This window comes from Mus musculus, chromosome 11, assembly GCF_000001635.26.
Source record: "Mus musculus strain C57BL/6J chromosome 11, GRCm38.p6 C57BL/6J".
Lineage (NCBI taxonomy): Eukaryota > Metazoa > Chordata > Mammalia > Rodentia > Muridae > Mus > Mus musculus.
The window spans coordinates 60,788,374-60,812,355 of record NC_000077.6 but is presented as its reverse complement, the minus strand read 5'-3'; the positions used below and the strand labels follow the sequence as shown (position 1 = coordinate 60,812,355).

Genomic DNA, 23,982 nt, shown 5'->3' with positions numbered 1-23,982 from the left:
ACACATGGCAATAATATATATTTAAAAATTTATTTTATTTATATATGCAAGTGTTTGTCTGCATGTATGTGTGTACCACATGCATGCATTGGCCACAGAGGTCAGAAGTGTGCATCAGAGCCCCTGGAACTGAAGGTATAAATGGTTGTGAGCCACCCATGTGGGTACTGGGAATTGAACTCAGGACCTCGGCAAAAGCAACAAATGCTCTTAACCACTGATCCATCTCTCTAGCCCCATGGCAATATGATTTGCTTCATTCGTTTTTACTAGCGTGTGTAACACAAACAACGCAAACTCTTGTTTAGGCTAAGCAGGCTCTCTAACACCGAGCCACACAGCCAGCCTCATTTTAATATTTGAGACAGCCAGCTAGCCTGAATCTTGGTATTTAGTCAGGTTGCCCTCTGTCTCAAGATCCCTCTGCCAAAGCCTGTAGAGTTCTGGTCATGCCAGCTGGGTTTTTGTTTGTCTTGTTTGTTTTTTTGTTTACTTATTTATTTGAGATAGGGATTACTGTGGGCTGACACCAGGACCCGCGGTGGTGGCGCACGCCTTTAATCCAGCACTTGGGAGGCAGAGGCAGGTGGATTTCTGAGTTCGAGGCCAGCCTGGTCTACAGAGCGAGTTCCAGGACAGCCAGGGCTAGACAGAAAAACCCTGTCTCAAAAAACCAAAAAAAAAAAAAAAAAAAAAGATCTATTTATGTCAGGCATGGTAGCACATACTTTTAATCCTAGAACTCTGGAGGCAGATCCCCTGGACACTTGTGCATTAGTTACTGGAAACTGAACCCGAACCAGGCTCGATCCCCAATCCTATCCAGGTCTTCTGGATCACAAAACACTCCTACAATCAGCAATACTGCCCAAAAGTCCCAGGTCCCAAGGTAAGGAACCGCCCAGTCCCCTCCTCCTTCCCACCCCCTCCAGTTCAGAGCTCTTTTTTTTTTTTTTTTTTTCCGTCAGGCTTTGCCCTGCTCTGAGCGCGGGCGAATCGCGCGTGGGCAGCTGGGGGCGGGCTCTACCTGGATGCTCCCACTGATTGGGCCGCTGTAGGGGCGGGGCGGGACCAGGCTGCGCTGGGGAGAGTTTAGTGGAGCTCCGGCCTCTGCGCGCCAAGTTTGGGTTTCCCCCGGACGTGGTGTGTCACGTGGTGGGGAGGCTGGTTCCCGGAGCACGTGCTGGGCTGTTAGGACAGCCCGCTGCGGGGTTCCGGCTGGAGGTGTTGCTGTGGTCACTTTCCGCGCGCTCTCCAGGAATTCGGCGATCCACTTGCCTCTGCCTCCCTAGTGCTGGGATTAAAGGCGTGCGCCACCACAACGCGTTTAGTCCCTTTCATAAAGACCGGAGGAACAGACGTTTACGGCCAGCTCCCGAAACCAAGTGAACTGGAGGCCACCCTGCACCAAGGGTTGGAACCTTTTCACAAAATCCACGCTCCTAATACAAGGTATGTAATTTCTAATCTTTGCGATTGTTTCTTTTTGTTTTGTTTGAGGTGTGAGTGTCACACATGCTGTCCTCGAACTTGATGTGTAGCCAAGGATGACCTTGAACTTCTAATGGTTCTGCCTCCACCTCACCAGTAAGAGCTATCGCTCTCGGTTCATGTGGTGCTGGGATGGAACCCCTTGGTTTATACATGTTAACGAAGCTTCCGAGGTTTGTCTGTAATCACTGCTTTTGATTTACTAGTACAACCCTGATTATCTGCAGTGCGTTACTCTATCTAGGGGACAGGTTGGCTTGTAGCGTTCTTAGCCCAGTGCCTCTATTTCAAGGTCTGGAAGTTAGGTGACCTTTGGTTAGCTGAAGCAAGCACAAATGTGTTTAATTGAGCCAGGCAGTTGCTGGACCAGAAACACCAGTTTAGGCTCCGTACAGAATACATTTAAAATTTCTTCCTTGAGGGGAAATTGAATGGAGGTGAGTAATTGTGTTACCCAGGATTCTGGGAAGCACCAAAAGTAAACAGGAGTTCACATTCTGCCTCTGTTATATGACCTTAGTTAAAGCCACTCCAAGGCCTTTGAGAGCCTCCTCTCTTTATAAAGCAGGGCACAGAGAGACTCGCACTGTTCCTGTCCCCATTACAGCCTAACACGTGGGTATGGACTTTGGCAGACCTATAGACAGTAATAAGGAAATGCTGTATGTTTTCCCCAAAGTTAGCTCAAAAACGACAGTTCAGCAGCCAGGGCTCTGCAGAGAGACCCTGTCTTGGAAAACAAAATAATCAAAAGTCTATAGTGTGAAGATCTTCTTCCTAAGTAAGCCCTAAGTAAGCCAGGAGTGGTGGTGGCACACGCAGGAAGATCTCTGTGAATTCAAGGCCAGCCTGGTCTACATAGAAAAACCCTCTCTAAAAACATAAAACTAATGCCCTGGCCTGGGTATTGTGGTGTATGGCCTTTAATCCCACCCAGCAGACAAAGAGGTAGAAGTAGGCAGAGTTCAGTGCCAGCATGGTCTACATAGTGATTCCAGGATAGTTCTATATGGAGACCTTGTTGTTGTTGTTGAAAACTATTAAATACCTGACTGAGGCTAGGCCTGGGAAAGCAGCTTGGTTGGTAGAAAGCTTGCCTGGAATGCAGGGAGCTGGGTTCAGTCCAGCATCCCATGAAACTAAATGTGCTGAGGCGTGCCTATAAGCTGAGGACTCCTGAAGTGGGTGGGCCAGAACTTTCAGGCTCTTCTCTGCTATGCCAGTTCTGTGCCTGCCTGGGCTACATGAAACCTTGTCTTTAAAATCAATCAATCAATCAATCAATCAATCAATCAAGTATACACTAAGCTTCTTGAGCTCCTTGAAGAATTCTGAGCTAGCAAGATGGCTTCTTGAGTTAGGGGACTCACAGACAAGCCTAATGGACTGACTTTACCCCTAGGAACTTCCTTCTGTGTGTTGTAACACGTGTACCTACACCTGTACACAGTAAACAAATGGGATTTTTTTTTTAAGAATTTGAACTTTTTTTGTAGTTCAGAGAAAACTAGCTTATTTTAGTACCTTATTTCAGGAAGGACATATATTAGTTTAGTAAGGGGATGCACTACTGTGATCCGACATAGTGGTAAAAGCAGGGTGGGAACCAGGCAATCCCACGCTCTGCAGGCTGAGGTGGCCCAGTCTTTGAGTTCAAGGCCAGCTTGGTCTATAGAACAGTCTAGCCAAGACTGTTACACAAAGAAACCCAGTCTCCAAAAACAAAACAAACAAGCAAACAAACAAAACAAAAACCCCACCAGGTGGGACACTCTGGGGAGAGGCGTGGGAGCCACTGGGCTGAATGCTCCTGAGTGACACTGGGTTAAATGTTCCTGAGTAAGATGTCTGGCCCTCTGAAGAGGATTCTAAGTGGACCTTCGTTCTTTGATGGTTAGGAGATTTGCTCTTCACATTGATTAGGTCCTTTCTAACCTCCAGCAGTTAATGTTTAATGAAAATGTTGTCCTTGGGATTTGGGGAGCAGAGGTCCGAGCCTGACTGGTGTGTGGATTCTGGTTCCCACTTGCCAAGGGCCCAGACAGGTGCTGGGATTTCATGGGTTCTGATCTTGAGAGAGGAAGCTCAAGGGTAGCCAGAGAGGCCCAAGGTCCTTGGCGTGATATCTGAAGTCTTTTTTTTTTTTTTTAAAGATTATATTAAAGGTAGGTTTATTGGGAAGCTGCTCTTGGGTGAGTTCACTGGCCCCAAAGATTGAGGCCCGGGGAGTCCCCATGGGGGTAGGGGGTGGAGAAAGAGGAAGGGTACACACATGCAGAGCAGTAGAGGCATCTGAAATCTCTGTAAACATGTCCTTCCCAGGGAGCTGCAGCTGGGCTGGCAGAAGCACATTTGAGCATCTGGCTCTGTGCCTGGTGATTTCATGCTTGTGTTTAAATAACAACTACTCTGGAAGTCCTAACTAGAGATTTCTGTTTGAGGATGATAACACTTCCTTTGTCTACCTCCTGCAGAGATAGAAGGAGCCCTATGGGTTGGGAGTGTTTGCATTGTTTGCCCCTTGGTTTTGTCTGTGTACAGTATGTCCTCTTGGAGAGTAGGCTCTTTTGTGTTTGGCTGCTTTCTGCTGGGTATCCTTGTGGCCTCCTGCCCTGGTTACCTCTTACCTGAAGCATTTAGTTCGTCACAATTTGGGGAGGGGGGCACTTATGCATTCAGTAGTGGGCTATGCCTTCTCTACCATAGACTAATATTGAATACATAGACCAAGAGGAAGCCCCTTAAAGGCAGGGCTCCAACTGGGCTTGCTGACCACAGCACCAAGAAGTAGTAGCCCAGGGACAGTATTAAGTCCTTGTCCTGTAAATAAAGTTTATGCACGTCAACAGAAAAGGACAGATGGGCTGCCAGCCACTGAGTAAGAGAAGAGATGTGAATGCAGTTTTGTTCTGTTTTGCTTTTTTTGTTTTAGAGGTAGGGTTTATTTGTAGTCCAGGCTGTCCTTGAACTCTTTGTGGACCAGGATGGCCTTAAACTCAAGAGATCTACCTGCGTCTGCTTCCTGAGTTCTGGAATTTAAGGCTTGTGCCACTTGCCTGGACTGAGTGCAGTGTTTTTATTTGATATTTGTTTATTTTATGTGTACTGCTGTTTTTGCACAACTGGTGTCCAGTGCCTAGTCAGAGGAGTTTCTTACAGCAAAACCTCATGTGTGATTCCATGGAGTCTGAGAGAAATGGGTCCTGATGGGGTGAAGATTGCAGGACTTAGTTGGAAAATGCTTGCTGCATATGGTGGAGTATCCCCATAATTCTAGCACTTAGGAGGTGGAAGAAAAAACAGGAGTACAGGTCCTTCCTAGCAACATGCCAACCTGGACCAGCAACATGCCAATCTGGACTGTGAGAGAAAAATATACCTATAAGATGCTGCTGTTGGGCATCTTGGAAGGAGTACCCCAATTGTTCTCTGTTAATTGATGTACCCAGAAAGCCCTGAGGAGTTGGTAAGCATGGAATCTGGGCTCCACCAGCAGAGTGGATTTAAGTAAATGGTCCGATTGATCATCTAGACATAGAACTTCTTCCAGTCTAGCTGTGCTGAGCTAACTGGAAAATTAGAAGAGACCTTTGTTTAGTTGGGAATACTATGTTCAGTGTGGAACTACTAAGAAGGCCTTGGCTGTCCGGTAGGCAGCTGCGGAATTGGGGTGGGGGGGGGGTTGATTTGAAGTTCTGTAAGGAGCCCAAGTGACTTTAAAGGATTTATGCGCCTGCTTACAAAAGTGTTCAGCTAAGCTTAGGAGAGACTTGCTGGGGTTGGTGCTGGAATCAATGTGTACTTTATTTACCCTTTTTGTAGGCAACTCTGAACCAGTGCAATGGCAGACAGGGATGCCACCCTGTGGGCTTCTCATGAGAAGATGTTGTCGCAGCCCCTCAAGGACAGTGATGCCGAGGTGAGACCTGTGGCACCTTCATATGTCACATGATTTTACATTGGAAGTCCTGTTTTGATCACTGTGGGGTTTTGTTGTTGTTTTGTAGCGTTGTTGTTTTGTTTTCGTTTTGGTTTCTGTTTTTTGGTATTTATTTGTTTATTTATTTTGTTTTTTTGAGACAGGGTTTCTCTGTGTAGCCCTGGAACTCACTGTGTATGTAGACCAGGCTGGCCTCAAACTCAGAAATCCACCTGCCTCTGTCTCCCAAGTGCTGGGATTAAAGGCATGCGCCACCACTGCCCGGCTTGTTTTTGGTTTTGGGCTTTCAGGTGGAAACCAGGGCCTCACATCTGGTAGGCAGATGATCCACTCCCATTCTGCACTCCCAGTGTCTAAATTGCTCAGTGCAATACCTTGACAGCTTATGTACAGACAGCCTTGTGGCGTGATGGATCAGAGCTAGGGTGTAGTGTGGTAGTAGATAGAGCATTTGCCTAGCATGTGTAGACTCCCAGTTACATCTCCAGCACCACAAAAGAGAAATGGTAGCTGACAGTCCTTTGGGATAAATGTAGGTATTTCTGAGTTTAGAACACAGTGCTGAGTGCTCTAAAGGGAAAATGGGAAGGTTGGCTCAAGAGCAAAACAGACTTGCTTATATGCCTAGAAGCAACCTGATTTTATAGTTGTTTTGTTCAGCAGCAGTTTTAGCATATAATGTTCCTCAATTTGTGCTGTGGTTATGGTCTAATAAACCCACATAAATTGAAAATGGGCCAAACTGCACTGAATCACGCCAGCTACCACCCATCCCGGCTTGGCAGTGTAGAGCATGGTAGACTGAGCCGCTCACTGGAAACTGGGACTTGTTGCTCCTGCCTGCATCAGAAGAGAGGGTTAGCCTCTAGCTGGGAAAAGAGACCGAATCTTGAAGTGCTTGCTCTCTACTCAGTGTTTGCCTCTAAAGCTGAGGAATTGTATGTCCAGTGGCATCTGTACTCACAGTGAAGTGATTCCATGGGCACTTCCCCATTCTCTAAATCTCCCAACCCTGGGCAACCATTAGAGGAGTTTCTGCTTCACTGTATTTGCAAAAACATTTTGGAATAAGATTCACAGAGATAAGAACTTGGTAAAATGTAAGGATAGAATAATATATATATATATATATTTTAATTGGATATTTTCTTTATTTACATTTCAAATGTTATCCCTTTTTCCAGTCTCCTCCGCCCTCCCCCGCTCCTGGAAAGCCCCTATCCCATCCTCCTTCCTCCTGCTTCTATGAAGGTGTTCTTCCACCCACCTACCCACACACTCTTACCGCCCCACCCTCAATAACCCTACAGTGGGGCATCTCTTGAGCCATTATAGGACCAGGGACCTCTCCTCCCATTAATGCCTGACAAGACTATCTTCTGCTACATTTGTTGGTGGAGACATGTGTACTCCTTGGTTGATGGCTTAGTCCCTGGGAGCTCTCGGGGGTCTGGTTGGTTGATATTGTTGTTCTTCCTAAGGGGTTGCAAACCCCTTCAACTCCTTCAGTCCTTTCTCTAACTCCTCTATTGGGGACCCCATGCTTAGTCCAATGGCTGGCTGCGAGCACTGCCTCCGTATTTAGAATTATAGTTTTCATTAAAGGCATGAGAGTAGTATCCATGCAGTTCATGCTGGCAGAGGCAGGTGAATTTTAGGCTAGCCTGGTCTACATAGTGAATTCCAGAACAACCAAGACACATACTGAAACCCTGTCTCAGCAAACAAATAAAAACAATGAAAACTAGTTGTGATATTAATTTGCTGTGTTTTGCTATCTGAGGATGGCTTTGGACCTCTGATCATCCTGTCTTCACTCCTAGGTGTTGAAATTATAGACTTGTACTAGCAGGTCCTGTTTGTTTTATATATGTGAGTACACTGTAGCTGTCTTCAGACACAACAGAAGAGGGCATCGGATCCCATTACAGATGGTTGTGAGTCACCATGTGGTTGCTGGGAGCTGAATTCAGGACCTCTGGAGGAGTAGTCAGTGCTCCTAACTGCTTCTCTCTAGCCTCTGTTGATTTTGTTTTAAATTTATTTATTTTTGTTGTTGCTGTTTTTCTTTCTTTTTTTTTACTGTATGTAATTATTTATTTTTAAAAATCAAGTCAAATAAATTATTATTTCAGGGATTTGATTCCTTTGCTGTCCATCCAGGTCACCTGAAAGAGAAGACAAAGAAAGATTTTGAGGAGTTAAGTGATCCAGGGAAATGTATGTTATCTTCTCAGAAAAACACAGCACTATCAAAACAGTGCAGGATTTTCTCTGTGAAGAACATCAATCTTTGGTCACAGCGTTGTTGCTGTTTTTCTTAAACTCGTATTGCCAGAGGTGACCGAGGCTTCTGATCCTCCTACTTCCACAGTAATGAGTGCTAAGATTGCAGGATGTGCCACCCTGCCCAATTTATCCAGTGCTGGGGATGAAACCCAGGGCATTATGAATGTTAGAGCTTACTCTATGGACTGAGCTTCCCTCCAACCCCACGTCTGCTTTCTTCTGATAAGGTTTACAGCATCATTAAAAAGGAGAGCAACCGGCAGAGGGTCGGATTAGAGCTGATTGCCTCGGAGAATTTTGCCAGCCGAGCTGTGTTGGAGGCCCTGGGATCTTGCTTAAATAACAAATACTCTGAGGGATATCCAGGCCAAAGGTGAGTGGGCATTCTTAAAGTCCTGTCTAACCCTTTTGTTTTTATTTGTTGAAACATGGTCTTGCCATGTGGTTCAGGCTGACTTTCAACTCTTAACATGAATCCTCTTTTTTTTTTCTTAACGATTTATTTATCTACTTAATGTATATGAGTACACTGTAGCTGTCTTCAGACACACCAGAAGAGGGCATCTGATACTATTACAGATGGATGTGAGTCACCGTGTGGTTGTTGGGAATTGAACTCAGGACCTCTGGAAGAACAGTCAGTGTTCTTAACCACTGAGCAGTCTCTCCAGCCCAACTGGAATCCTCTTGCCTCTCAGCCTTCCACGCGCTATTGCAGTTGTAAGCTACAGTGCCTGGTTTTCAACTATTACATAACTTTCAAAAACCTGTAGCTTCCTGGTTGTAGGGTTGTCTTCCTTTCTTGCTCTCTGACAAAACTTCTCCAATTCTCTGCTTGGGTGTGATTCTGTGATCCTTCTCAGAGCACACTCAAAAGTCCCTGTATGAGACGTGCACAGAATAGGCTGGCCTTGTGCTCCTAAGTTGGTCATCAGGCTGATCTATGAGATAGAGGAAAAGGTCATTGTCCTGTGAGAAAGCTACAGAAAGTTTCTTTTGCTCTGACTTTTTACATCTGGGAGGTTTAAATAAAAAATGTATTGTAGGCCCAGTATCCCTTTTCTAAAATGTTTACAATCAGAAGTGTTTAATTAAAATATCTACTTAGTTCATTGGTTAAGCAATCTACATCTGAAACCCATAGTGGCTTCAAAACTTGAAACTTCGGGTGGTTTTTTGAGTCTTACTATGTAGCCATACAAGTTGGTGTGTGGCCCAGATTGGCTGCAAACTTGTGTTGATCCTCCTGCCCCTAGCCCATGGCGGCTCTCCTCCTCCTGCTGGGTCCCAGGGGTTAGGGCAGATTCCAGGTCTTGGGGGCCTACACTTAGCGTTACAATAGACAGTCAAAGACAAAACCTCAACAGCAGGGAGCTCAGCAGAAATTGCTTCATTATTGTTAATAGCTTTACTGTGTTAGAGTTAAGGTCTTTCCTTTGGGGCTGGAGAGATGGCTCAGTGGTTAAGAACACTGACTGCTCTTCCAAAGGTCCTGAGTTCAAATCCAAGCAACCACATGGTGGCTCACAACCATCTGTAATGAGATCCGATGCCCTCTTCTGGTGCTGTCTGAAGACAGCTACAGTGTACTTAGATATAATAATGAATAAATCTTTTTTTTTTTTAAACAACTTTCCTTTTTATTTAGACAAGGGGAAATATTACAGGATATTTAATCACACTGAACCCCAAGATTGTGTTATTTACTGGAAAAACCTGTTTCTACTTGTGTGGTTCAGCCCTAGCCCATACCTTTAATCCAAGAGCTTTCCTGCTTATTGTAAACATGATTAAATAAGTCAACCACAGGCTAAGAGGCAGAGCAAGCAGCTACTTGACAGGGAGTGAACATAGGGAAAAAACAGAGTAAGAGGGAGTCAGGACGGATCCAGAGGCACACAGGAAGTAGAAGGGAGGGACATTGAGTTTGAGAGGTTTTTTGAGCCATCATGGGGAAGAACTTCCTTTTGGGACCTCTGCTGAGGAAGAAGGTCGGCTAGGAGCTTTCTCTGCCTCTCTGAGATAGCAGACTTCCACTCCAGCATCTGGCTCCTGAGTCTTCAATTGTAAAACCAAGAAGTTGAGTTTTGTTAAAAGCAATAATCAGGCTATCTAGCTATCCATTTATTTATTTAATATAGCCATCATTGGGCTAGCTATCTGACTGTCTGTCTGTCTATCTATCTATATCTATAGCAGTTGTCATCAGGCAAAGAACATTTGGACAGTGTTTTGTACATGTATGCATTTGATCCCGTGGAAATGGTGGTGGTGGTGGGGAAGGATCCTTCAATGAATACAAAGCTTTCTGCCCTGAGATGCCCTTGTTTCTTTCCCTCCCTTCCTCTTTTTCTTTGGACAGAATCTGTGTGTATAGTTCCAGCTGGCCTGGAACTCCTTGTACTTCTGCCTTCTCAGTGCTGGGATTAAAGGTGTGCACTACCAGCCTTGGCCTTACTACTGATGTTTTACTAGAACCTCACAGCAACCTTAGGGCAGGACCCACTTTCCCACAGTATTCTCTGCCTACCCTTGGTTATCTTCGGCCTCTGTTAGGCACAGAGATTGGGCCCAAGGTGGATGTAGACCTTGCCTCTCTTCCAGGTATTATGGCGGGACCGAGTTCATCGATGAGCTGGAGATGCTGTGTCAGAAGCGTGCATTACAGGCCTACCATCTGGATCCTCAGTGCTGGGGTGTCAATGTCCAGCCTTATTCAGGTGATTGATGCATCCACATAGACCCTGGGTAGCTCCTTAGGCCTGGTTCAAGGATGTTACAGTCACCAGTCCTACAAAAGGCTCCTCATAATTAACAGAAACCAGCCAAGGCAATATGTGTATCTGTTTCCATCGCACTCGGACTTACTTAGCTCTGCACTCTTCTCCCAAGGAGCACTCTGCCCTAGAGCTCACTGTCAGTGGGACTGGGACAGGGTGACTTTCTAAAGCTCAGGAGAATCATGGTGATAGCCTGCCTAGTAGCCGAGCTCCTGCGTGCCACTTTGTGTCTCCTAGGTAGAAATACTCATGGCTTCTCTGTTTTAGGCTCCCCTGCAAACTTTGCTGTGTATACTGCCCTGGTAGAGCCTCATGGGCGAATCATGGGCTTGGACCTGCCAGACGGTGGCCATCTGACCCATGGCTTCATGACAGACAAGAAGAAAATCTCTGCCACATCTATCTTCTTTGAATCCATGCCTTATAAGGTAGGTGTGTGTGTGTGTGTGTGTGTGTGTGTGTGTGTGTGTGTGTGTAGGTGTGTGTAGGTGTGTGTGGGGGTCTCGGGGCTCTTCTGTATGAACAGATGAACTAAACAATGGATATAAGGTGTTGGGGATGTAACTCAGCACTGCATGCACAAGGTATTCACCTGCCTGTAATCCCAGGCCTTAGATGGTAGATACAGTGGGTTCGAATGTTGAAGGCCACTTGGAGGGACAGAAAGCCCTGTCTAAAGGAAGGGAAGAAAGATAGATTTGAGACCTCCCCTGTCATGATGACATATGCTTGCTATCCTAACACTTGGAGGCTAAGGCAGAGAGGGCCATGAGTTTTGAGGCCAAGGCTACATGAGTTTCAGGTCAGTGAGTTAAAAAAAAATATTAAAAACCAAAAGGGCTCATAGTCACCATTCTGATAGGACCAACAGTGGGAGCTGGAACTGTCTAAGAAGAGCTCCTGCTGAGGACCTAAGGTTCAGTTCTCAGCACCCACCTAGTGGCTTAGAACTGTCTGTAAGTCCAGTTCCAGGGCATCCCAAACCTGATCTCTCCTAGTACCGGGCATGCATGTAGTGCACACATATACATGCAGGGAAAATACTCAGACACATCCAATAAATAAATCCTAAAAGCAACTGCGAGTGACTGAGAGAAGGAGGCATGCGCATTCCCTCTTGCTTGGCAGTGTGTTCTTTCTGCTGCTGTTCTTTCCGTGTTACTTGCTGTTTCACAGACTGTCCCTGGTTTTCTGTTTGCCACTGTGAGATAGGTGATAGTGAGTCTTTCTACTCGGCTAAATATTAGGTGCAGTTGTCTTTTAAGAGACTTGAGGGTGGGCAAGATGACCAAGCAGGAAAAAGTGCTTGCCTTCAAGCCTGGTGACCTGAATTCAAACCCTAGGACCCGCCTGGTAAGAAAATGAAAGAACCAACCTCTGTGAGTTGTCCTCTGACCTCTGCATTGCACCATGGTACTCAGGCCGCACCCCCCACCCCATATATATTCATATACACACATACAAATAAAGAGGTGTGATGCATCCTATTGACTGTTAAGTCGGCCAAGTCTCGGTTGTAATGGCTTTATGTGCATGTAAGTGAATCTGTTTTTGTAGATAGCCTGAGAGTTTTTTTCTTTTTTTTTAACATTTATTTATTATTATATCTAAGTACACTGTAGCTGTCTTCAGACACACCAGAAGAGGGCATCAGATCTCGTTACAGATGGTTGTAAGCCCCCATGTGGTTGCCCTTTGGAAGAGCAGTCAGTGCTCTTAACCACCGAGCCATCTCTCTAGCCCAGCCTGATGTTTTCTGTCATAGATCTTATTGGCCAGCCTAGAAACTAGATTCTTTTTTTAATTAAGACTTAAGGGTCTCTATTATGTATGTAGTCTAGATGTCCTGGTAGGCTGGCCTAGAATTCAGATCCATTCCCTCTGCTTCCTGAGTGCAGGATTAAACCGCCTGCCACCAGGCCCAGCTTGGAAACTAGAATTTTAAACCTGGGACAACGGCAACTAAGTGCATACAGTTCTTTGGTCTTACACTAGAGCATAAAAGCTAATTTGTACTGTTAGGATAGTGAGAAAATAGTTTTAGGGAGTAACTACTGAGACGTTGGCTGGCATCGTGCTGTCTTTACTCCATGAAACCCATTCCTGAGCTTCGATGTCCATTTTTTTCTCAAGTGCTGGACTTGCTGCAGCACCTTGGCAATGATAGCCCCTGGGGTGACCTGTCACTGGTGGACACGAACTGGCTTGGGTCCAGTAGGCACAAGCCCTTCGTGGCCAGACTGCCTCTGCCAGCAGCTTGTCTGGGTTGTCTTCTGTCTACTGTTCTCAGACCGTCCGTCTCACCTCAGTCCCTGCCCATCTCCACTGAGCCAGTGTTTCTTTTTCTGAAGAAAGAGTGCCCCTCTGAAGAGAGCTCTGAGAGCAATGCTAACCTGCTAACCTGTCACTGCATTTCTACCTCAGACCTCTTACCTGTTTCCATTCATTCATCTCTGCAAATGGAGACTCCCTCCCTCTCTCTGATCCCCCTACTTGGTGGCCTCTGCACTGCCCGGCCAGAAGAAGCTTGCTGGCCACTGAATGCTGCTGCGTGGTTTTTCTTTGTTGGTGGGTGTTTGTTTTAAGGTACACTTTTAATTTATGTGTATGAGAATTTTTATGTATGCGTGTATATCATGTGTGTATCTGGTGCTTGGAGACCTCAGAAGAGGGCATCAGGTTTGCTGGAACTGGGGTTACAGTTGTGTCAATCTGTGTGGGTGCTGTGAACTAAACCTGGGTCCTCTCAAGAACTGCAGGTGCTCTTACTTTTGGAGCCATGTCTCTAGCCTGCTTTTGTTGTTTTGATTAGTCAGTGTCTCATGCTGTAGCCCAGACGGACGACTTTAAACTCATGGCAATCCTCCTGCCTCAGCCTACCTTAGTAGCTTAGATAACAGGCTTGTGCAAACAGGCTTGGCTGTGTCTTTCTCATTTTCTTAGGCTTTTTGTTCTGTAACATGGGGCAGGACCCAGGGCTAAGGTTCCCCTTCATCCTGTGGTCCCTCTGAGGGCTCCCAAGTCTGTATATTTGGCCCTTTATATCCTTGGACAGGCTGAATACAGTGCCTTGTCTCAGGTCCCAGTCAGAGCCATGGCAGATTAAAGGTCTCAGGTGGCTGGACAGGGGACACTGCTTGGCCAGAGGATGCAGCCACACCTGTGTCTTGACCCCAACAGGTGTACCCAGAGACTGGGTACATCAACTATGACCAGCTGGAGGAGAATGCCAGCCTCTTCCACCCGAAGCTGATCATCGCAGGTGAGCGGCACGCGGGAAGCAGTCTGGTTTCTGGGCAGGGAGGGCCTCTGCCTCCTACAGAAAAGGATCTAAAGACATCCAATCCTTTCGCTCACTGTGGAGAGCTCTGGACATTACCTTGAGACGTATTCTGCCCTAAGGGTTGAGTTGTAAGGAGCTATTCTTCAAGCCAGACCTGCCATCTTCATGAGGTCAGCTCTGCCGGCTTGCCTGGGTGTGTCTTGTTTGGGGATTGAGCCTGTGGTCAGTTGACATTTGCCCTCCTAAATGGAGGGAGCTTGAAGGGTCATTGAACCTTCTTCACCCGAGTGCCTCCATGAGGGGCCGGAGTGTGTAAGCTGGGGAAGGCCATGGGGAGGGAGCTTTCTAAATCATGCTGTGCAGAGGCCATCACGCTGTGAGGACTTCCCAGTGCAGCTGCATTTGCATCTCCTACACGTTGTCTCGAACCTCTCAACCCATAAGCAAGCCCAGTGAGCCGCATGTGTTTCCCGGGGCGAACTTGTACTTTGGTTTGTTCGTGGGAACATTTCGGGGGAAGGCTGACACTGTTCACATCCCTCTCAGGAAAGAAATTTTAACAGCAGCCACCAACAGTGTTTAGTGGGTCAGTGGGTCACGCCTTAGGCTTTTCTTAACATGTTTAGAAACGTGGGGGTAGTTTGGTTTGGTTTGATTGTTTTAAGACTGGCCTCTGCCTTCCAAGTGCAGGGATTAAAGGTGTGTACCACCACACTCACCTCAGGGATGGTTTTGAGGGCACATAGGGAGGTCTTCTTGCAGATCTGTACTCTCAGAGGCCAACTCGACTGCCCTGGGGATCTTTGACACTACCATGTCATCTTCCCTGTCTCAGGGACCAGCTGCTACTCCCGGAACCTGGACTACGCACGGCTGCGGAAGATTGCGGATGATAATGGGGCGTATCTCATGGCAGACATGGCACATATCAGTGGGCTCGTGGCAGCTGGGGTGGTGCCCTCCCCCTTTGAACACTGCCATGTAGTGACCACTACAACCCACAAGACCCTGAGAGGCTGCCGTGCTGGTATGATATTCTACAGAAAGGGTAAGTTCCCCTATGCTGGGACAGACAGTGTGGGCTCACATTTCCTGTGTGGAAGAGACTGGGAAAACTCTGGACTGTCACTTCTGGGAAAGATCGGGGCTCTGGCCTTGGAAGAGCTCCTCAGGAAGAAATAACAGTGGGCTCTGAAGGAAGCCCCAAGGTCCCAGCTCTGGACACAGTATTTGTGACAGGAAGGGCCTTAGGCAGTGTCCACAGGAGGAAGGTCAGGGAGACAAGAGGCTCCCGAATGTTTTGATGAACTTGTTAATTTGTCAAAGAGAATGATTTGTTAAAATTTTTTATTATTGGTGGGGGTGCTTGCATGTCACAGTTTGTGTAAATCAGAGGAAACTTTTGAGAGTCGGTTCTCTCCTTCTACCTCAGGGTCCAGGGATTGAGCTATATAAAATATTGATACAGGAGGTGTGGCATGGTGGTGCACATATGTAAACCCAGCACATAGAAGGCAGAAGCAGGAGACAGCTGCACGTTGAGGGGTAGCCTGATCTACATAGTAAGTTCTATGCTGACCAGGGCTATGTAGTTAGACTGTTTCATGCATAAAACATACACATGCTGGGCAGTGGTGGCCCACGCCTTTAATCCCAGCACTTGGGAAGCAGAGGCAGGCAGATTTCTGAGTTCGAGGCCAGCCTGGTCTACAGAGTGAGTTCCAGGACAGCCAAGGCTATACAGAGAAACCCTGTCTGAACGTCCCACCCCCAACAAAAAAACAAAAAAAAAAACCAAAACAAAAAAAACCCCAAATACACATATAACCTCTGCATCGTTTCTTCATTTTAGGGAGCTATATCTCTTCCCAATACCTTACCCCCTAGCTCTGTATATAGTTCCCTATATATAGTTTCTGGAGTTGGCACGTTGGTGAAAGTCATATCCATAGTCAGGTAGTTATGTAACCCATAGCCTTGCTGAAACAGCACGTAGCCCTCTGGAGTGGCTTAGCCTGGGAGGATCTCATTACCGCACTCCCACCTCGCCCCAGTGAGGACACCTCCCGGTCCGGAGCCTGCTTACTCTCCTGGGTTCGGGGCCTCTGAGGACTTTGTGCAGTTGTTGGCTTGGCGTCGTTAGCTTGTTTTGTGTTTAGATCTGAATCTCATTCTGTAGCACAAACAATCCTCCTGTGTCACCCTCCCAAGTGGTCAGATTTTAGACGAGAGCCATAAGCTATATCCCTGGCTTGGTATTTCTGAGTCAGTAACTATTTTGCCTGCCAAGGTGACCTTTTGTGTGTCTGCTGTGTGTGGTGGGTTGTGGGCCTTCAGCCAGCCAGGGCAGATCTGACTCTTCTGTTGCCATGTTATCTTAGGTCACTTTGGTTCCTGACCTCTAGAGCAGAGAGTGTCAGTAGCTCCCAAGCCTCCACACCCTTTTGGGGAGAGTTTACACAAAGTGCCTCCATAGCTGTCCTTTGGCCTCCAAGAAACTGTGGAGTTAGCGGTGCTTCCATTGACTGGGCATTCATTATCTTTATCTTTACTTTAACCTGTTAACTTCTCTTGTGAGCATTGCTGCCCTCACCCTGTCCTATCTGCCCTCACCCTGTCCTCGCTGCCCTCACCCTGTCCTCGCTGCCCTCACCCTGTCCTCGCTGCCCTCACCCTGTCCTCGCTGCCCTCACCCTGTCCTCGCTGCCCTCACCCTGGCCTCCCTGCCCTCACCCTGTCCTTGCTGCCCTCACCCTGTCCTATCTGCCCTCACCCTGTCCTTTTGTCCCCTTTTTGTTTTTGAAGATGAAGTGGAGGATTTGACCTTCTCAGGAATATTTCTCCTTTCATTTTGGAGATCTCATAAATAATAGCTTAATTATGTGTTATTAAGAAAAGTTGTCATCAGAAGAAACTGTTGGGCCATTGAAATAGCTCAGTGGGTAGAGAAACTTTCCACACAACCCAGTGACTGGGTTCAACCTCCAAGATCTGTAACGGAAGCAGAGAACCAACTCCACAAAGTTGCCCTCTGACTTTTGCATTGTGCGTCCACACATGTATTATACCCACAGACAATAATAGACATGTGAGATTTTTGTTTTTGAGACAGTGTTTCTCTTATGTAGTCCTGGGTATCCTGGAACTTGCTCTGTATACTAGGCTGTCTGCAAACTCAAGAGTTCTACCTGCCTCTGCCTCCCAAGTGCTGGAATTAAAGTTGTGTACTACCATGTCCTTGCTAGATTTGTGGGTTTTAGTTTAAATTAAGAAAAAAGGCAGCCAAGCATGGTGGTTCACACCTTTAATTCTAGCATTTGTGAGGCAGAAGCAGGCAGATTTTTATGGTCAAGGCCAGCCTGGTCTACATAGTATGTTCCATGTTAGCCAGAGATGCAAAGCAAGACTGTGTTTTAACACTGGGGGCAGAGGACAGGGCAGGTGTACAACTGAGACCAACAATCCAGCCAGTCATCTGTCCATAGGGGCCCTTTGGTCTAGCATTGCAAACACCTTTCCTCGGAACCAGTCAGGGCTGAGGTGTGGCTGACCACTCAATCAATTTGGCTGTGAGTCATAAGAAACCTGTCAGTCTGTTAACAGTCTAGTTTCTTTACCAGGTGTGCGCAGTGTGGATCCCAAGACTGGCAAAGAGACTTACTATGAACTGGAGTCCCTCATCAACTCTGCCGTGTTCCCAGGCCTTCAGGGGGGTCCTCACAACCATGCCATTGCTGGTAACGTCACCAGATCTATTGTAGAGCCTTTTGGTTGCACCCTAGCCATGACAGCCCCAGGAAGTCCATAAGTCCTATGTTGCCTGTCCTTCAAAAGATGCTCCTGGACTTCCATGCTAGAGAATGAGCTTAGGTGGCGGCAGTGTCTGTGTAGGAGACAACATAGGAAAATGGAGGTGGTACAGAGTGGTTCAAGGTGAGAACAGGAGAGAAGTGTCCGCTCCACTCAGGTGGAACCATAGGCAAAACTGCAATAGGGCAGATCTCTGAGAGCAGAGTATGGCTTGCAGTGAAGAAAATGGGGACCAGCCCTATAGGACGAGCTGCTTCTCTTCTGTGGTGGCTCCCATGTTACGACCCTTGCATCTCGAACCCTGGCTACAGAGGTAACTTCTGGGGTCCAAGGGAGCTCGGTTGACGCCTTTGTAATTCTATTTGAATCACTTATAGATACCTGTAACAGTCTGAGTCATCTTGCTTATTGGGCCGTGACTGGCACTCAGGACAAGGTGGGGTTTCTCAGGCAGGACATCAGAGTGTACACTGAGATTGGAAAAAGCGGCCAGTGCTCTCAGCTGCAGAGCCATCTTTTCTTCCAGAGAACCTGGTTCGTTTCCCAGCATTCTTGGGTGTCCACAACCATCTGTAACTCCAGTTCCAGGGGATCCAATAACCTCTTCTGGTCTCTACAGGCACCAGGCCTACAATTGGTACACAGACATTTATGAAAGCCAATCACCCATACACATTAAAGCGGGGCGGGGACTCATAGCACATACCTGTATAGAGAGGAAAAGGCAGCAATGGGGAGGATCTGGAAACCAGTGAGTCTGAAGCCAGTTTAACTCAACGCAGGACATCAGTGTAGAGAGGATGCCTGGAGTATGGTGCATAGTAGGCCCTTGGCTGATTTTCAGATGTATCTACTGTGCTTGTATGCTTAGCTTTCATAGTTCTTGCTGCCCAAGACTTGTGCTGGCTTTGCTGGTACCCAAGCACTACTGTGTTTCCACAAGCAGACAGAAGCTCTGTACCAGGGCTTGAGTACACGAACTTTAATGGCGCTCTGATTCTTGTGCCTTGTAGTCAAAACGGTCCCCAGGAGTCCTTACGAGGGTGTCAAGCACCTAAGTAGTGAGGGGAAAGCAAGGCAGCCCTCCTGTGGAGTACAGCTCAGAATGTCATTACAGAAGATACTAACTGTTCATACAAAGGATCATTTTCATATAAAAAAAAGGATTAAAATCCATTCTTTTTTTTTTTTTTTAAGATTTATTTTTATTAATATATGTAAATACACTGTAGCTGTCTTCAGACACTCCAGAAGAGGGAGTCAGATCTTGTTGCGGATGGTTGTGAGCCACCATGTGGTTGCTGGGATTTGAACTCTGGACCTTCCGAAGAGCAGTCGGGTGCTCTTACCCACTGAGCCATCTCACCAGCCCTAAAATCCATTCTTGTGGTAATCGGATAACCACTGGGCTTCCATCCCTAGAGATAAGATTACCTCCAAAGCATTCCTTAGGGAGTGACTTCAGTGAGGTCTGCAGGGGTGGCAGGGTAGTTAAGGGCTATGGGAGTGTAGCATAGTCCATGACCCTGGGTTCTGTCCCTAGCACTGTAAAAAAAAAAAAAAAAAAAAACTGAAGTAAATAATTGGGCACTCAGGTGTGTGTGTGTTATAGATTCTAGGCTCCTTGAAAACAAGATCTGCTCCTGAGTCACAACTTGTTTTTAAAGCTGTCTCTTTAATTCTTTAATCAGGTGTTGCTGTGGCCCTGAAGCAAGCCATGACTACAGAATTCAAAATCTACCAGCTCCAGGTGTTGGCCAACTGCAGGGCTCTGTCTGATGCACTCACAGAGCTAGGCTACAAAATAGTCACAGGTACCGTGAAGGCACAGAGTGCTGGGCTGCACTTCTCTGTTGGGTGGATGTACCGATCTGCCTCTTGGTTCATCTGGTCAGTGTGGTCCACCACCACTGCAGTGACTCTGGCCACCGCTAATAGCATATCCCCAGCTGTAGGTCTTTCCCTTCAAGTAGCTTCCATTTGACACCCAACATGGATACTGCATATTCTGGGAACAGCTGAGGTTCACATGAGAGATGTCAGGTTACAGCTGTCACTGACTTGTAGACAGACAGCATCCATCCAATTTTGAACATAACCTCTCTCATCATCCTTGAGGCCAGCAAACTCCCTGGTTCTTGCCAAGTATTAGGTGTAAAATTTGAATCCCACACCTTATGACATACCAGTCAGTTTTCTTTCACCGGGCCCCTGAGATTCCAGAATGTTAGCTGATAGAAGCCGGTCAGCAAATACGTGGACTTGTCTGTGCAAAACTAGGCTGCAAACTTTGAAATCATTCCTGTAGCACAGCCTGCGACTGAAGAGAGAAGTGGTCTTCCAAGACAACATCCTGGTTTAATGAAAGTTCAAAGTGGGACTGGAGAGATGGCTCAGAGGTTAAGAAAGAACACTGTCTGCTCTTCCAGAGGTCCTGAGTTCAAATCTCAGCAACCACATGGTGGCTCACAACCATCTATAATGAGATCTGGTGCCCTCTTCTGGTGTGTAGGCATACATGCAGACAGAACATTGCATACATAATAAATAAATAAGTAAATCTTTTTTAAAAAAAAAGGTAAGTTCAAAGTGGAAGGAACTAGAGGCTCAAACTTATGACTTACGGCTATGCAGAGCGTTCTGTAGCCATCTGTTAGCCAGCTGTGTCTGTAATAAGTGCCTGAATGCTCAGCTTACAGAGACAGTTGCTTACTTTTGGAGCATCTGTCCTGTTTGCTTTTGGGTGTAAGCTTTGCTTTGGGTATGTCATGGTAGGAGCTGATGGTTGAGCACAGGTGTTTAGCTCATGGCCAGGGAACAAGAAGGAGAAAAAGGGGCTGAGACCCCAGTCTTCCAGTGACTTAAAGACCTTCTAAGTCTGTTTTTGGTGTGTGGGGGGGTTATTTTGAATTTCTGAATACTGGGTATGATCTAGGCACGTCCCATCATGTCCAGCAGCAGGCCAATCTTTCACAGGTCTGTCATCTTTTGATAATGCTAGAATAGACCATGAACTTTTAGGGGAGCACTTAAGACCTGAATATTAGCACTGTCTGTGTCACTAAGACATCCTGAGCACCTCTTTAAAAATCAGAAGGTTTTGCACACAAGCCAGATGTGTAAAATGTTTTAGAATTTTTGTGTTTAATGATTAATGAATAAAGTCTGGCAAATGTTCTAAAATGTGAAAGAAAAAGCACTCAAATCTCAAACACTGCTCCTGGTTGGTCTTAGCATTCTCCTTTATTTATGTATTTTATGTACATTAGTGTTCTATTTGCATGTATGCCTGCATGACAGAAGAGGGCATCACACCCCGTTATAGATGGTTGTGAGCCACCATGTGGTTGCTGTGAATTGAATTCAGGACCTCTGGAAGAGCAGCCATTGCTCTTAACCGCTGAGCCATCTCACCAGCCCTGGTCTCAGCATTTTGAATGAAGGATCGTTGGTCTGTATTACAAGCTTCATGGGGTTTGGAACAAAAGCACAGAACCTTCTCACTGTGTTGTTCATTACTCTATCTGCATGGCTACATGAATCCCTACTCACTACTCCGGTGCTCGTCACCTAAAAGGAGCTCTTTTGTTGTTGTTTTTTTTTTTTTTTTCGAGACAGGGTTTCTCTGTGTAGTCCTGGCTGTCCTGGAATTCACTTTGTAGATCAGGCTGGCCTCGAACTCAGAAATCAGCCTGCCTCTGCCTCCCAAGAGCTGGGATTAAAGGCGTGTGCCACCACGCCTGGCTTTTTTTTTTTTTTAAGATTTATTTATTATTATACATAAGTATACTGTAGCTGTCTTCAGATACACCAGAAAAGGGCATCGGATCTCATTAAAGGGTGGTTGTGAGCCACCATGTGGTTGCTGGGATTTGAACTCAGGACCTTCGGAAGAGCAGTCAGTGTTCTTGCCCACTGAGCTATCTCACTAGCTCCTCTTTTTGTTATTTTGTTGTTTGAGGCAAAGTCTCAACTATGTAGTCTTGACTGGCCTGAAACTCCCAGCTGGCCTCAAATCCACTTGCCTCTGCCTGCCTAGTGCTGGGATTGATTAAAATCATGTGATACCACGCCTGTCCCAGAGGAGCCTCTTAAAATCGGCTTCAGAAGGGCCTGAGAATGTGGCTCAGTGGTAGAACATTTACCTAGGTCATTTGTTAACAGAATAGGAAAAACTGAGTGCTCTTCCACCTGTGTGGGCCTCTGTCATGTCATGGTCCAGGCAGTCTGAGCTCCAGAAGCTGCTGGATGCTTAAAGAAGCCAAGGGATTTGTAGACCAGAGTGGCTTTGTTGTCCTATCCCCAGCTCTGACCAATGGCTGGGTCTTAGGTACTAAACACAGGTATACATGCCTTTGTTTACACCCTCTGCTGTTTATAAGAGCTCCTGCCCTCTTCCAGGTTAGATTTGGAACATGTCTGCTGACCTCTCTTCATAGCAGCAGGTTCTTTCCCTGTGTGGCCAACCTCCAGTACTCCATTCTGTTCATCTGTTTCCAGGTGGCTCTGATAATCACTTGATCCTAATGGATCTGCGTTCTAAGGGTACTGATGGTGGAAGGGCTGAGAAGGTACTAGAAGCCTGTTCTATCGCCTGCAACAAGAATACCTGCCCAGGTGAGACTCCTCCGTGCTTTTCCCTTCCACAGTCATCCTGTCTGCATTTCTGTTAGCCACTGTTGGAGTTGATGAAAGTATTCAGCTTAGGAGACAGACAGACAGACCATGGTAGGGGAAGAACAGAAAAGGCTATTGAGTGGCACTGCTGGTAAGAGAGGCAGAGGCTCTTTAAAAACAAGTAGCATTTCTTATATCAGGCCCTGACAGATGTTAGGACGCTGAAGAACCCAGGGCCACACCACAAAGGACTACTTATAGGTTAATACAGTGGCCCATCCACTTCTTTATCCTCAATCCTTAGTTTTTAAGGCAGTTGCCTCCTTAGTAGATCAAACTAGGATCCACAGACCAGGATCTGTGACCAACTGTTCTTTTAAAATACTGTGTGCATATGGTGGTGTATTAGGCACAGCTCAGAGCTTTGTCTGTCTTGAAGGTGACAAGAGCGCGTTACGGCCCAGTGGACTGCGACTGGGGACTCCAGCATTGACATCCCGAGGACTTTTGGAAGAAGACTTCCAAAAAGTAGCACACTTTATCCACAGGGGTAAGGATGAGATGTTGCAAGTTCACTATCTTGCTTAAGTATGTATGGAGTTTCTGATGTGTTTTAGTACCTAAGACCCAGCCATTGGTCAGAGCTGGGGGATAGGACTACAAAGCCACTCTGGTCTACAAATCCCTCTTTTATGAGGTTTATAAATAATGTCACTGCCAAGGGACACATCCCAGAATCACCTGAGGGGACCATTGACACCTATGAGTTATGGCAGGATATATGAAGGATATGTGAAAGAAGTCCCACATGACACTGTCTTTTGCACAGGGATAGAGTTGACACTGCAGATTCAGAGCCACATGGCCACGAAGGCCACACTGAAAGAGTTCAAAGAGAAGCTGGCAGGAGATGAGAAGATCCAGAGTGCTGTGGCAACTCTCCGGGAAGAAGTGGAGAACTTTGCTTCCAACTTCTCACTACCTGGCCTTCCTGACTTCTGACAGGAACAGCCTGTGTTTGCCAAGAGGGTAGGATTGTTCCGGGACCCTGTGAACCCTGTGCCCTCTTGAGGCTGAGAAGTGGACCACTGAGCTGTACCATGCTTTCTTTGGTGGGTGTTTCTGTTTACCTGTTTTCAAATATTTTGGGAACAGGTTATTAAGGACTTGAAATTTGAAACGTTATGTAGCCATTAGATCTCCTCGCTCATGCATGTGAGGCAAAGCTATTAAAGATTCCAGAATTGTCCTTTCTGCTTACTCGGTGGGTCCTGTAGCAGGTAAGCAAATGTTCACTTCACCCTTGTGTTTCCCACTCTTCCTTTTCTGTTGCCCAGATACCAGAGGAGCATTGAGTTTTCTGTCTTAAGTTTGAGGTTAGAAACTAGGTAAGTGTATAAGCAAGAAGTTAGTGTTAGGGCTGGGATGACGTCTCTGCACTTGGCTTAGGACCTCGGCTTGATTCTCAGTCGCATGGTGAATCACAACCACCTGTAACTTCAGTTCCAGAGAATCAATGCCCTCTTCTGGGTTCTGAGGACACCGGGCACACATGAAGTACAGGCATACATCAGGCAGAATGGTGATACACAGAGAATTTTGTTTTAAAGAAAAAAAATTACAGTCAGCAACTTAATGTAATAGAAGGGCTAGGGAGTGTCACTTAGAGATAATATACATATTCCGTATTTGTGACGCCCTGGGTTCATGCCTAGGACACAAAGACAAAAAAGTCTTGTACAATTGGCTGTCTCCATGGGTATGAATCCCCT

At 46.5% G+C, this 23,982-nt stretch overlaps 1 protein-coding gene across 2 annotated transcripts; it reads left to right on the top strand.

Moving 5' to 3' along the window:
• Positions 1 to 1,090: 1,090 nt before the first annotated feature.
• On the top strand, positions 1,091 to 23,459 carry Shmt1 (serine hydroxymethyltransferase 1 (soluble)). Of its 2 annotated transcripts, none has more exons than NM_009171.2 (12): positions 1,091 to 1,452; positions 5,314 to 5,410; positions 7,948 to 8,093; positions 10,325 to 10,440; positions 10,768 to 10,928; positions 13,681 to 13,762; positions 14,619 to 14,831; positions 17,404 to 17,520; positions 19,285 to 19,407; positions 22,094 to 22,210; positions 22,650 to 22,760; positions 23,040 to 23,459. In NM_009171.2, exons 2-12 carry the CDS (start codon positions 5,333 to 5,335, stop codon positions 23,210 to 23,212), a joined length of 1,437 nt encoding a protein of 478 aa, NP_033197.2. In that variant the 5' UTR covers positions 1,091 to 1,452; positions 5,314 to 5,332; the 3' UTR covers positions 23,213 to 23,459. The 2 variants fall into 2 exon arrangements, with proteins under 2 accessions (NP_033197.2, XP_006532707.1); XM_006532644.4 differs by lacking the exon at positions 1,091 to 1,452 and adding an exon at positions 3,453 to 3,656.
• Positions 23,460 to 23,982: the final 523 nt, after the last annotated feature.